This window comes from Amyelois transitella, chromosome 24 (assembly GCF_032362555.1).
Source record: "Amyelois transitella isolate CPQ chromosome 24, ilAmyTran1.1, whole genome shotgun sequence".
Classification (NCBI taxonomy): domain Eukaryota; kingdom Metazoa; phylum Arthropoda; class Insecta; order Lepidoptera; family Pyralidae; genus Amyelois; species Amyelois transitella.
In genome coordinates this window covers 3085703-3099821 of record NC_083527.1, presented here as the reverse complement: position 1 = coordinate 3099821, position 14119 = coordinate 3085703, and the positions used below count along the sequence as shown (strand labels likewise).

At 36.8% G+C, this 14119-nt stretch overlaps 3 protein-coding genes across 4 annotated transcripts; 2 read left to right on the top strand and 1 right to left on the bottom strand.

Moving 5' to 3' along the window:
- The first annotated feature begins 101 nt into the window (after positions 1-101).
- LOC106135946 (small ribosomal subunit protein eS12) lies at positions 102-3845 on the top strand. The gene is made up of 6 exons (XM_013336368.2): positions 102-197; positions 332-372; positions 704-838; positions 1916-2018; positions 2724-2825; positions 3734-3845. Exons 2-6 carry the CDS (start codon positions 356-358, stop codon positions 3794-3796), a joined length of 420 nt encoding a protein of 139 aa, XP_013191822.1. The 5' UTR covers positions 102-197; positions 332-355; the 3' UTR covers positions 3797-3845.
- A 153-nt stretch (positions 3846-3998) lies between these two features.
- On the bottom strand, positions 3999-9553 carry LOC106135944 (zinc finger MYND domain-containing protein 10). The gene is made up of 10 exons (XM_013336364.2): positions 9450-9553; positions 9002-9110; positions 8607-8720; positions 7621-7760; positions 7296-7412; positions 6162-6316; positions 5250-5401; positions 4723-4884; positions 4238-4476; positions 3999-4142 (listed from the first exon to the last, which is right to left on the bottom strand). The coding sequence occupies exons 1-10, from the start codon at positions 9551-9553 to the stop codon at positions 4073-4075; spliced, it is 1362 nt and encodes a 453-aa protein (XP_013191818.2). The 3' UTR covers positions 3999-4072.
- Positions 9554-9893: 340 nt separating this feature from the next.
- Positions 9894-14061, top strand: LOC106135945 (large ribosomal subunit protein uL30). 2 transcript variants are annotated; one of them, XM_013336365.2, is made up of 7 exons: positions 9894-10034; positions 10783-10927; positions 11395-11514; positions 12480-12569; positions 12976-13119; positions 13369-13518; positions 13900-14061. In XM_013336365.2, exons 2-7 carry the CDS (start codon positions 10787-10789, stop codon positions 14038-14040), a joined length of 786 nt encoding a protein of 261 aa, XP_013191819.1. In that variant the 5' UTR covers positions 9894-10034; positions 10783-10786; the 3' UTR covers positions 14041-14061. The 2 variants fall into 2 exon arrangements, with proteins under 2 accessions (XP_013191819.1, XP_013191821.1); XM_013336367.2 differs by having other exon boundaries at positions 9963-10094.
- Positions 14062-14119: the final 58 nt, after the last annotated feature.

Below are 14119 nucleotides of genomic sequence, written 5' to 3'. Positions count from 1 at the left end.
AGAGAAGATGTACATAAGTACCAAAACCTACAAAAATCTCAATAAACAAATCCGTTAATTTCAGGTCAGGCAAAAATTACGAACGACAAAATAGAGAAGAGCAAACGGCAAAGAGCAATCATCGATTAATCGATGACAACTTTTTAGAAAAGTTGTTGAATGCACTAATCCAGTTAAGTTCTTTTCCGGTGCGCAAGGTAAAGTGTCAAACTGTGTCTGGTAATTTTTTCGCAATCTAAAGTTTTTAATACAATCTCTTCTGGTTTTGCTGTTGTGCTAAATAAATTATGTTAGTGATTCATTACTCAATGTGTTTCAATCCGTATTTCAGGTCTGCTAAAAATAATAGAAAACCATGGCTGATGTCGAAGTGTAAGTGTATTTGTTTACTTCAATTCTGAATTTACCTGTGCTTTGTTAGTGATGAAAATGCTAGAAATTGCTTCAATATTATCTGTATTTGTCCTGAGTGCACGATAAATGTAATTAATTCATGTGTTTATTATTATCAACATAACCTCAAAGATAATTTGTAAAAATTTTTACATTTTGTTGATAGGCCGTGATTTTGAGTTATTTAAGTATTTGGTCTTTGTTCACCAATCTACGTCCAAAGAATGACTTCATAACATATATACATCTGTGAAATCAATATAACACCTTTATCTTGGTATTTTATTCTTTATAACCTGTTTATTTTTAGTGAAGTCCCAGTCAACCCCGTGTTGAGCGGAGGTGCTATGGATGTGAACACAGCCCTCCAGGAGGTTCTGAAAACTGCTCTCATCCACGGAGGTCTCGTTCATGGGCTCCATGAAGCTGCCAAGGCCCTTGACAAGTAAGTTAATGTTGCATGTCTTATGTTTCTTGTTTACAACCTTAGACATTACAAATTATAAAATAACATCCTCCTATTTTCTCTGTTTGTATGTATGCGCTAATCTAGAAATATTGTGGACAGCTTTTGTTCCTGTTTGAAATTTTGGAAAGAATGTTTTCTGAAAAAGATTTATAAAAATTGCAACTTGTTTGAAGCCTGTAGTATATTATTCAATAATTCAGGTCAATCACTTTTATCTAGTGCATCAAAAATGTGTCTAAAACAACTGACAATACATAATGCAAAGACATTATGTTGATATGCCGAAAACCCAGCAACGGATACCTAAACCAATATTCATACGGCATATGCCTGTTCTAGGTGTATGCCATGTGGAAATATCAATCATGAATGGATCATGGTGGATCTTATCCGTTGCTTAAACTGAATGCACACGCATAGTACCACTGTGTTTGGTTCTCAAAGCAGTGGCCTCCCAGATGTGCTACATTTAAAGTTTCATCACTACTTTGATGCTTTTTTACACATACTCATAATTACACTCAAAAAATTATTGATCAAAACTCAAGTACGGTCAGCCACATGTCAAGTTACCCTGCGTGCTACTCTTTGTTGTTGTAATAGAGGCCAAGAAATAGTGAATTAAACTTGATATGCTACTGTACTATCAACAACTTCAAGATAATGTGAACATTTCATGTATAATTTTAAAGTTGGATTTAGTGTAGTAGGTACCTATTGAATCTAGCTGTAAAAGATAACATATTATCAGCACACTAGAATTGCTGGACATCTTGGAAAAGACTGAAATGCCATGTCCAGCTAGATAGATGGCTTAGTGACGTAAACCTTGGTAATACAATAATTTAAAACTTAAATAACCCAACATTGTGATGTAGTCAAGGTTGCGAAGAGTTATAGAATAAACCAGTGTAGTTTTTGTGCACATGATTTTGATCATTCCTGATTTACAAATGTGCTGTTACAATCAATACTTCAAAAGATAATCAATTTTTTTTAGAAAGTAGTTCTTACAGTTTTCTTGATGTTTTAAATGATCAAATGTATTTGCAGGAGGACAGCTGTCCTGTGTGTGTTGGCCGAGAACTGTGATGAGCTCTCGTACAAGAAATTGGTGCAGGCCCTTTGCAACGAACATCAAATTCCACTTGTAAAGGTAAGACCTCTTTTATCTCATACTCCCATTGACGTGCTATTTATAGACACACAATCCTGCATAAGTAGTATCTGAATAAATTCAACTTTTCGTTTCATTCATCGTGATTTTGCTCTGTTCTGTAAATCTAGTAGTTAAATAATTGATTGGAGCATACTCTTTTGAGCCCATCTGCATGTTGGTCAAATGTTAATAATTAATTATTTCATATAGCTATAGCACAAAGATTCTCATTGAAATAAACTTGGAACATAGTGAATGACACGAGATTTCGCCTAGTGTGTTTTGCTCTGCACGAGTTAATAAAGTCAGTTTTTATGACTGATTTGACTTTATCATGAGCATAGACAAATCTGTGTGCCCCTATGGTGGCTCGCAATATGCCAGGTCAACTTTCCTAGCACTCAAACATTTAACTTCTACTTCTGATTTGTGTTAAGAACAACCCCTTAGTGAAAAGTACAATATGCCCATGAAGGGCATAGTGTACTTTTTACTTTACTTTTCACATTTCTTCAATTTTTTTCATCAAGAAAGATGGCCACAATCACCCTTGCACGTTTATAATAATTATATTTATATCTGGGTTAAAGAAATTACTTTGTTTAACATACATATATATAATCACGTCCATAACTCTTACGTGGTAGACAATCAACCATCTATTCTGTTTAAAATATAATGTTTGTGTTTCCTTGTCAATAGGTTGACAACAACAAGAAGCTGGGCGAGTGGGCTGGTCTGTGCAAGATCGACAAAGACGGCAAGGCCAGGAAGATTGTAGGCTGCTCCTGTGTTGTCATTAAGGTAATTAGTTATTCACCCTTATTATTTTTGTATCTAAAGAAGGTATGAAGCTATGAACCTTACAAATGTCATAGTGCTCATAGTGTTATATCAGCCCGGATTTTTCTTCTCTCAGCATGTTTAGTCTTATCACCGGAACCTATCTATTTATTATAAAATATTTTTGTGTTTTTACTTTCTTGTAGCCCGAGAAATTACTTCAAGGCTAAGACAATTTGTAAAAAAAAATTGGAAATTTTATGATACAAGAATGAAAAGGATTTGCGCTAGCACGAACACTGCAGATCCCAATGGATCTTCAGTGATAATATAGGGCGCTATAACAACCGAATGACCCTATGGAGTCATGCCCGTGCATGAACAACTTTCCTATCATTCATACAATTGATTATTAGAAATGTCCTATATTTGGGGTCAGTTACTATTGTTCACTCATGTACTAGATCCATTTTTAATATAGACTGGTGCTAATGTATTCTTGGGAACTTGAATTTGAATTTGAATTTTGAATTTTGGAATAAAGACAAAAACAGTTTAAATAGTTACTTGGCTGAATCGCTGGCAAAGTAGAAAACCTATGTTTTTATACAAAGCCAGATTTGTTATTAAAAATTTTACTTCACCATAACATATGGCGATCTCACTAAATGTTGTGCGTTACATTTAGTGAGATCGCCATCAGCCTTCAGCCTAGTGGGAATACGACTCGCTCTCACAATGGCAGTGAAGAGCCTAAGGCAACATAGTAAACATCACACGCCACTAAGCCTATCACAGCGCGTATGCTAAATCGCGCAAGCAAAGATTTCACTTTCATTCAATGGTAGAAATGGGATTATCGGAATTTATAGGTATGTAATTTAAATTTAATTCAGCAGAGATAAATAACAGAAAATGTTTATTTTCAGGATTTCGGTGAGGAAACACCAGCGCTGGACGTGCTAAAAGACTACTTGAAGTCTTCAAGCTAATCTAGGTGTATGTCTAAGTTCAATAATCAATAAAAATCCAAAAAAATTAGTAGACGTACTTTTATTTGAAACATAATCTAATCATAAATAACACAACATAAGAGGCTATAACTGAAAACAAAACGGAAGTTATTTTCCCTTAACAACCTTCGTTAATAACCAAAAGTAAACAGACTAATTAATTAATTAAGTTCTAAACATTCTACAACAAAAACTAAACAAAATTTAATATTCTCTAAATCCCCTTATTCGGGTCGGCATCAAGAAACCAAAAACTTAAACCATAAGACTGGCGAACTGATCGCAGATGTCCTTGTGCTTCGGCCATTGTTGCACCTGACACTCCCTGAAATTAAAATTGGTGTGAAAAATTTTGATCACAACCCGCCCCCGAATAAGGAGAAGGCGACGCACACGAATATGGCAACACTGTGTACCAACCTACCGCAGTACCATTCGTTTTTGCATCTGGAACATTTCTTGCTGGCCTTGTCGCCGCATTTCGCGCACTTGGCGCCGCCGCTGTCCATGGCGAGGGCCGCGTCGCTCGTGTAAGACTCTAGAAGCTTCTTCGCCATGATTCTGGAGTCTTCGGAGCCGTCCATCTCGAAACAGCTCAGTTGAGCTTTGGCGATGACTTTGGTGCGTTTGTGGACTTGCTTCATGTACGCGTTTTTTATCTGTGCGCGTGGAGATAGGAAAAATGACAAATCGTGATCTTTGGGTATTACAAAAGTTTACACATACGACATGAAGAGAGCACGCTAGCAAAGAACTAACTGAACCTGAACTATAAATCAATTCAGAAGAAGAATGTCAAGAAAAGCATATATCTAGAATAGAACATATTGATGTCAAATTTCTTTAAACATAGAGTGAATTACTGCTGGATATTAATGTTGTTTACATAATTGCCTGAAACTTACCTGAGGCACCAGTTCAATGAGAGCGCACCCAGGGTTCTTGGCCCCGTTGGTGCGGTTGTGGAGCCCCGAATAGTCTCCCACGGACAATCGGCACAGGAAGTTCTTCAGGTCGCCCAGAGGAGGGACTTGGTCCAGTATCTCATCAGTTATTTTCCCTTGAATCTGATGAAAAATTAATTCTAGAGTCGTCTTTATCGTAAGTTCTTACTTAACCATAAGCCCTTAAACGTCATCTTTGGCTGCACAATACCTTCAAAGTATAGCATTATTGCTACAGCACCGATAACTTTAAAGTAACTGGAATAATTACAGACAGATGGCATCTTTGAGGCAGAACACACAAGTTTAAACAGATTTGGACACCACAATTTTATGCGTAGAAACGCGCGTTAGTTTTATACCTACATTGTACACACTACATACAAGTGACAGTGACCGAAGTGTTGCAAAACGGTGTGGTCTTATTTACCAGCGGTGTACCAGTGAAGCCCTAAATATAATTCGTCTACACAAAATTGCTAACTTACCCTACAGAAAGCACTCCTGCGACAATCGTCGATGACGTAATAATGCGCTAGTCGCGGCTCTAACAACAATTGACGAAGACACAGCCACAGCTGAGCTTCGCTGCGGTGCATCTGCTGGAGGTCTTCATCGCTGGCCCTGCACCAGCGACCGTCTGAAATAAACATACCTTCATGAATAAAAAGCCCAAACGTATCGATGAAGTAGTGCAGTCAACATTATATCAGCCTGCCCACCAAATTAACTGCAAGTTCGACTCATTACCTTATGTTTGGTAATACCTACATATTAGTGTTTTATAGGTTTATGGGTGTAGTAAATTCGCTATATGAGTTTAATACTGCTCCTAGATTATAGTCTAGTCACGGTGGACCCAGGCTGCTCCCTAGAGGACCCGGGAACAAATGGCGTAGCCAGAATTGTAAAAAGGAAGGGGAGAGGCATGTCGTTGTATAAATATAATAATTCCAAAAAATATGTTTTACCTTCTTACTTTTTATTGTAATAGAGAAGAACAACGGCGACAAATCTTATTCCAAACATGTTAATTTTATTAGAAGAATATTGGCTTTATACATATTTTTGATATAACATGTTCAGAATTTACACAAAACATGTTCAGAATGACGAGGGAGGGCAACGTTCCGCTCCGACGTCTAAGGTTCTTAATAAAAAAAATTATAATATTTTTCCAGTAGGTACTTCATAGTATGAAGTACCTACTTCAAAAACTACGTTTTTCTCACATAAACGCTTTTTCTTGTTTTCCAGTTGTACTACTTCCGCTAATATGTTCATGAGTTTTACTAAGTAGCAAGTATATAAATTTAACTTAGCGGTGCCCTACTGAAATGTTCAGTACAGATGATGGTACCCTACCCCTAATGAGAGTGTACTAAGTTTAGGATACTTACAATTGAAGACCTCCATATCACCCTTGTCATTCATCCTCTTCCACGGCTGTAACTCGATCAGATGAGCCAATAGAGACGGCACGTCGCTTATCTTGAACAGGTTGGTGGCGAGCGATGCGCCCACGCCGGCTACTTCCATATGCTCGGCCATATAGCTAAACGGAAATAAATTGTAGGATATAAGAAGCTAGTGCAAACGGTTTTAGGCACTGAACAATAGTAGTAGTACATACATACATACATAAGGTCACGTCTATATCCCTTGCGAGTAAAAAAAAACAGAGCCAACAGTCTTGAAAAGACTGTATGGCCACGTTCAGCTATTTGGCTTAAAATAGAGACAGGTTGCTAGTCCATCGCCTAGAAAAGAATCCCAAGTTTGTAAGCCTATCCCTTAGTCGCCTTTTACGATGAATCCATGGGAAAGAGATGGAGTGGTCCTAATCGTGCCGGGAACCACACGGCACAATAGTAGTAGAATAGTTAAAATTGTATTAAAAAAAGGTAAATGCCTACCAAACTGTATAAAAAGCAGCAAATATCATGGGCACCCAAAGGGATTATATTGGAACCGCTGTTGCTTTTTAACGACTGCTTTAAAATAAAAATTCACGTATGATACATAGTTGCAAGTAGAATAATTTTTTCATTTATTAAAAAATTGTTAAACATATAAATTATTCGGTTTTTGCTATTTTTTTCATGAACTTTATAAAATTTTGTCTAGAACAAACTTATGTTCACTTATTATTTTCTTGCCTTTTCAATACTCTATATTTGTAAGGAAACTCTTTAGATTTATGCATCATAGTATAATATAGTAATAATTAACAACTATGTAACTGTTTGTTTCCTTAATAAAGATAATAAAAAATAAATAACTGAAAAAATATAAAATATCATTGGGCGTCCCCCAAGGGAGTTTCCTAGGGCCGCTGTTGGTTATAATAACGATCTCTCTATAATTAAAATCCACTTACCATTAAGTTTAAATATCCACAGTAACGTATTTCTAAGCGAATTACCTAGAATGGATGGATGGATCTTATGTACTTAGACTTATGGATGTCACGAAGTTCACTAACTTACAAATGCCACGAGGCTGATAAAAAAGGAGTCTATTGAGCTATTTACCGTACGATGGAGATGCATCTCATGCTGATATCAAACTGAAGACTCTTCTTCTGCCGCTCCAATTCATCTGTGGCGGACTCTGTTAGTGTCGGCTCGATGTTGTTCAAGTAATCGTTACTGGAAATTACAACTTTGTTCTTCAATAAGTTTTATTAGTCTATCCCTTAGTTGCCTTTCACAACATCTATGGGAGATAACGTTTTTCTGAAGTGCCGAGAACCACACGGCCAAAATTTAAGCACCCTTTTTTTAGGCTAAATAAAAACGATTCTGCACTTTACTATTAGCGTTAATATATTTCTTTATAAATATGAACGAGACCAACTTGAGCAAAGCCAGCAACGCAGTGAGTTGTTCAACGGCGTAGTCCAGCAGATCCACTGCCACGTCGCTGATGCACTGCGCGCCGTCCTCGTGGAACAGCACCGTCTCCAGGAGCCCCACGGCTACTGCTTCGTGGTACAGCTGAAAAATCATTTAGTTCTAAGTATTTTATAGTTTAAAGCCGTGTGGTTCCCGGGACCTGTACAAAAAAGAATAGGACCACTCCATCTCTTTCATATGGATGTCGTGAAAGGCGACTAAGGGATAGGCTTACAAACTTGGGATTCTTTTTTTAGGCGATGGACTAGCAACCTGCCACTATTTGAATCTCAATTCTATCATTAGGCTAAATAGCTGAGCGTGGCTTATCAGTCTTTTCAAGACTGTTGGCTCTGTCTACCCCACAAGGGATATTGACGTGACCATATGTATGTATGTATGTTATAGTTCCTACGTGCCTCGGAAAGATTAAGGTGGCTTCTCACGGTGCGAGATTCGACGAGTCTTATTTCTGGTACGCGCCTCAGGCGAGTCTGCTTCATCAGTTCTATAACGAACGTGACTTAACTCGCAATTCTTGCTGAGATATAATTTTCTGGCACATAAAGCACTTAAATTATCGTGTGAGTCTACAAATTGCGCCCGTCTTTGAAGTTACCGACTGTTCAAGAAGCGTCGAGCCACGGCCTTCACACGGCGTGAGACTCGTGTATGAGCGCGGTCCAACTCTTAATTTCTCGTTTCGTGATAAGCCAGCTTTATTTGTTTGGTCCCAACAATATTGGTTGGGCCCTCTAGATGAGCCATGGCTAACTCATTGTAAGTCTTGAAAGCCCTTTATTCTAGCATATTCTTAAAATTAGCAAGCGAGTTGTAATGACTGTTTTTGAAAGTGTCGGGAGAAACACAACAACGGCATTATACGGCATGCTTGATACATTGAGATGATGAATTTAAATCTAGTATGTGTTCGTAGGCATTGCTTACCACCATGTAAATACCAAAAGTATTAGTAGGTGATGGCTGCAGCTTCATAATCTGAGGGTAGATCTTCAAACGCCAGACTTGAATACATATTGCTTCGTAAACAAGGACTGGAAGCTGAAATAGAAAAAGAACTCTTCAATTTGACCTCATTGATTGCGTCTTCATTAGGGAGGCGCTCGCCAGGGGTGGGTAAGTCAAATAAATAAATTATCTGGAATTATAAATAAGTAAGACGGAAGCCCCGTTTAAACTCCGTGGCCCTGTTACTCGGGGAACTTGACCCAGGTTTTGGTTGATGGTTCATATACCTTAGTCGCCTCTAACCACACATCTTATGTATACTGTGTCGCACGGCAGAACCTTATATAAATTTATCTATAGAAAAAATTAGGTACCTTTCCACAAGAAATAAGAGTTTCTTTAGTAAGCTCCTCTTGCATAGAGGATGCTTCTAAAACAGCTTGCTGGTTCAGTTTTTGCAGCCTTATATGCCAGTCTACCCACCTAGAATGCGAAGAGCCATCTGTATAAATTAAAATAATTACTTGGTCATAGTCATCCTCTTAGCGTCCTCACCTCTGTAGAGATGAACCTGACGTGTGCCTTTTGACTATCATCGAGGATTGGTAAGTTAGGTTTTTACATGAAAATACTCTTTTGTGTGTCAACTTTTGCAGGAAAATCTAACCCGTGTTAAGACATGGTAAGTTTCACTGGATGGATGTGTTTATTCCCTTAGTCGCATTTTTGGGACATCCATGGAAAATATGTAGATGAAGTGATCCTATTAAGTAAGTGACAGGAACTACACGGCAATAAAAAGTGTTATAAATGAAAACTTACACCTGGCTTCCAATCATTTCGAGTCGTGTGGGTTCCATGCTATCTACAAACATATCTAATTCGCCGACTTCGAGAGCGCTGAGTTGATGATCTTTATCCGCCATCGTTCTCTAAATGTATTATAAAAAATAAGAAATTTATTGCGATAATTCTTGCGATATCCGTCACAAAGACGTGTGAAGAAAAGATCGAAGATCGAAGTTTCTACGGAAACAAAAAATTAGTTTGTTCAATATTTTGTAAATGCGCGCCACCGGAAACGAAATAAGTGGTAACACAAGTAAATTTTTTTATTCTGTCAATCACGGTCATCAACTCACTCACAAGGGAAATTAAAAGATCTAAACTAAGATAACGCCACATATAAGTACATTTGGTTCTTTTACATTTTGAATTTGAAATGAATTATTTTGTTCCATAATTTATACACATGTAGTTATTGAGCAAAACAAAATATTTATCACGTTTTTGAACGCTAATTAAGTGTTGCAATAATCAAACAATATGGCGGCTACCGGAAGTTCAATTTTACTTACGTTCTTTTCAGAGTTTGACACACGTGCCGCGTGGAGTTTTACCTCGCAGGTGGTTAAAAATCTTGAAATTTATATAATAATTGGTGCTATTTAATTCATAAGATTACAAGTAATTATACTTTAGTGTCAGTATGTAACAAATTAATGTGATTTATTTGTGAAAAGTGATGTCAATCTTGATACCATAGGGTCACGCCGCCTCTGTTGATTTTTGTATCTTTTATGATTGAAACTTAATATTTTATTGATGATGCGTAATTCTTAATTATTTATACATTATTTCCTAAAAATTTCTGTTTATTGACTTTTCAAAAAAAATAATATTTTATCAACCTAACCTCTCAAAACATGCCAGTCTTTCTAGCATTATTTTTGGTCTACTTCAATTTTCATATAAAAATTAAATAAAACTACATGGCGGTTTGATTTAAACTCTATACATAAAATCCTACTGATACAAATGTTGATGATTGTCAGTATCTAGGTATCTAATATGATAGTCTTGCATCCTGGATGCTGACAACGCAGTTACTTAACGTGGTTCATTTCAATTTATCATGAATAAAAACAAACTATATAACACGAATATTTGCACAGAAGTTGAAAATTTGATGAAAAATTAAATTTGATGTCATGTTAAGATCCATTCTTTTACACCTACAGACTGCTACAAGAACTTAGATAACTCAGAAATAAATTTGTTTTATGTGCCAATTGTTTAATATTTAATTATTATAGGAGTAACACAAGTAGTTGTGAAAAGTGCAAAAATTTTATAGTGAATATTTGCATTTCAGCACGATGGTTGCCGTTACACAGAAGAAGCCTGCTGACAAGCCGGCACCAAAGGGCAAGGAGGGCAGTAAGAAGTTGCCGGCGGTGCCAGAGTCTGTGCTCAAGCACCGCAAGAGGAGGGAAGCTCTCAGGGCTCGCCGTGTCCAGGTAAATTCTATTAATATTAAATACAAACGCATTGTAAACCATATTCAACACTTGTGTATTCTGCTTAGTGAAACCATCAAGAGTTGTATACCATGATTTTTTTTCAGAAGTTTTTAACACTTCCAGTACAGCTTTCAAATTACCTGTACTTGGCCCTTCTTAAAGTCTATGCATTAAATATTACTAAATGAGATTTAACTATTTTGTTTGTTTGAGCATTTAAGAGGAAGGCAAACTCTAGGTGGTTGATGGTTGTGATTTTCAATGACAGTCCCAATAACAAGCGTTTTATACAAACTTACTCATACAAAATGTACATCTTCATGTCTCCTGAATGATGATTCCTAAATTCAAAGGCATAGTTCATCTGAATAAGATGCTGTTAACTTTCAAATCTGATTTTGTACTCTTAAGAGCTTAATTTATTATTTATACTATGAATTTTCTAACATGTATTAATTCAACAGGTCACACTCAAGAGGCGTTCAGCTGCCATCAAGAAGAAGAAGGAGATCTTCAAGAGAGCAGAACAGTATGTTAAGGAGTACCGCATCAGGGAACGTGATGAAATTAGGCTAGCAAGACAGGTAAATAATATGAGAAATTGGAAAGCTTTGATATCTATTTCTTCCTTAAAGAAGTAAATTCATTTATAATTAAAAAAAAAACTGCAAATACAACTTGATTGTGGTTAGTTTTTGGTGTGATAAGCTGTAGAAAGAGCTTGATCAATTTCAGTCTCAATTCTGAGATTCTTCATGAAGCCCATGGTATTTCCATTTACATACATACATATAATCACGTCTATATCCCTTGCGGGGTAGACAGAGCCAATAGTCTTGTAAAGACTGATAGGCCATGTTCAGCTATTTGGCTTTAGGGTAGAATTGAGATTCAAATAGTGACAGGTTGCTAGCCCATCGCCTAAAAAAGAATCTCAAATATGTAAGCCTATCCCTAAGTCGCCTTTTACGACATCCATGGGAAAGAGATGGAGTGGTCCCATTCTTTTTTGTATTGGTGCCAGGAACCACACGGCACCATTTACATGAATGATGTAAGATGACTTAGAGGATTGATTTAAACTTGGATACTTCATCCCTGCTACTTTTTGGCTAGCTTTTCAGCCTAAAGGGATGTATTCAGCAATGCTTGAAAGTGGTTTCTTTTTTCTGCATATTATGTTTATTTGTAATATTTTTATTGTACAGAATTTACACAGTAACAAGAAATAGTGCATAGCTATTAAACAAAAAAATATCATTGTATGTATATAATATACATGGTTTTATGTGTTCTTTAAAAAAATAATAAATAAAATAATAAATCAATATAGGTATACCGGACCAATAAGACAGATTGAGTTACCCTCAAAGTAAGTGCAAGGCTGTCTGTCATAAAATCCTCTATTCTGCAGCATTTTACCATAAACAATATTCTTTAGCTCCTTGTGTTGGTACCTTATAGAAATTTATATCTATGAATATAGATCTAAATGCCATTAATCAATACTCTTTTCTTTTTTAATTATAACAAATTTCTTTTATTACAGGCACGCAACCGTGGCAACTACTATGTTCCCGGTGAAGCCAAGCTTGCGTTTGTTATCCGTATTCGTGGTATCAACCAGGTTTCACCAAAGGTAAGTGAAGAGAAGATCCTTTTAATTATTTTATTTTAAACAACTCTTGTAAAAAAATCTCAGCCAGTTACGAGCAATATTCTTATAATGTTAAATACAGAAATTCTAAAGAAAAACAAATGTCAATGTTGGGATATTCTAAGATTCCTGACAGGGTCACGAGTTCAGACAGTATTTGCTTCATGTTATTTTCGACCTACCCTCTCTGAATCATAAGGTCATCATAGATTGCAACCCCAGGACAAACGCAGGAAGAGTTTTTTCCCACAGGAATTTGATTGGTTACAAACAGACCTTGGAAAAGGGTATTGAGTTTTTTAGTTTTTCTATAGGGACCGGAAGAAGGGAAATTTTAGTGTAAGAGTTGGTTATATATAAAAAATAATGAAATTATCTATTTATCCAGGTCCGCAAAGTCCTCCAGCTGTTCAGGCTGAGACAGATCAACAACGGTGTGTTCGTGCGCCTCAACAAAGCGACCGTCAACATGCTGCGGATCGCGGAGCCCTACATCACCTGGGGGTACCCCAACCTCAAGAGCGTGCGGGAGGTGTGTATACAATGCATTATTACATTTAGAAAGATGTAGTCGTTGCCTAAACCTCCGGGATAGAGGCATGATTTTGCTATTCTAATAGGGTTCGCTTAACTAAACAACTCCACATTATCACTAAGAATAGTAACAAAAAATCATATATATGGTTTTTCCCAATAAGATAATGTGTTTGTTAAGCTAAGCACCATGTCACTTGATTTCCTTTTTTATTTTATTATTTAAAACAAATTGTAAATATTCCAGTTGGTATACAAACGCGGTTTCGCCAAGGTGAAGGGCCAGCGCATGCCGATCGCGTCCAACACAATCGTCGAGGAGAAACTCGGCAAGAACGACATCATCTGCGTGGAGGACCTGATCCATGAGATCTTCACAGTTGGAGATAAGTTCAAGGTATAACAGATTTTATAACCTTTTTTTTATAAATGTGATTATAGAGCTCCTGTCTGTCTGTATATTTGTACTTGCATAATGCAAACCTATTCCCTTGATTTGAATAAGGTTTTTTCGGAAGTGTTGGCCTTGTACTAGTATACAACATTTTCTACGTACATCCCTCTAAGGGAACAATATAGGGGAGCTTTCATGAAACAGATTGTTAGCGAAAAGACGCGGAAAAGCTGCTTTTTAAAATAAAATTATGGGAAAAATTGGTTAAAAGAACCTGCAAAGTATAAATTTATGACGCGATAAAGGTGTAATGTAATGTAATGTTTCAATTTTGAGAAATCGTCTCGGTGTTGCGAATTTTTCAACTATTACTTTTTTCTACAGTACGCCAGCAACTTCCTGTGGCCATTCAAACTGAACAACCCGACCGGGGGCTGGCGCAAAAAGACCATCCATTACGTCGACGGCGGAGACTTCGGAAACCGCGAAGATAAGATCAACGAGCTGTTGAGGAGAATGGTCTAATAATATAGATTTTAACAACTATGCTTTGGTTTTATTTTGATTCGTAAAAGTAATCGTACACAAGTATATCACGTCCCAT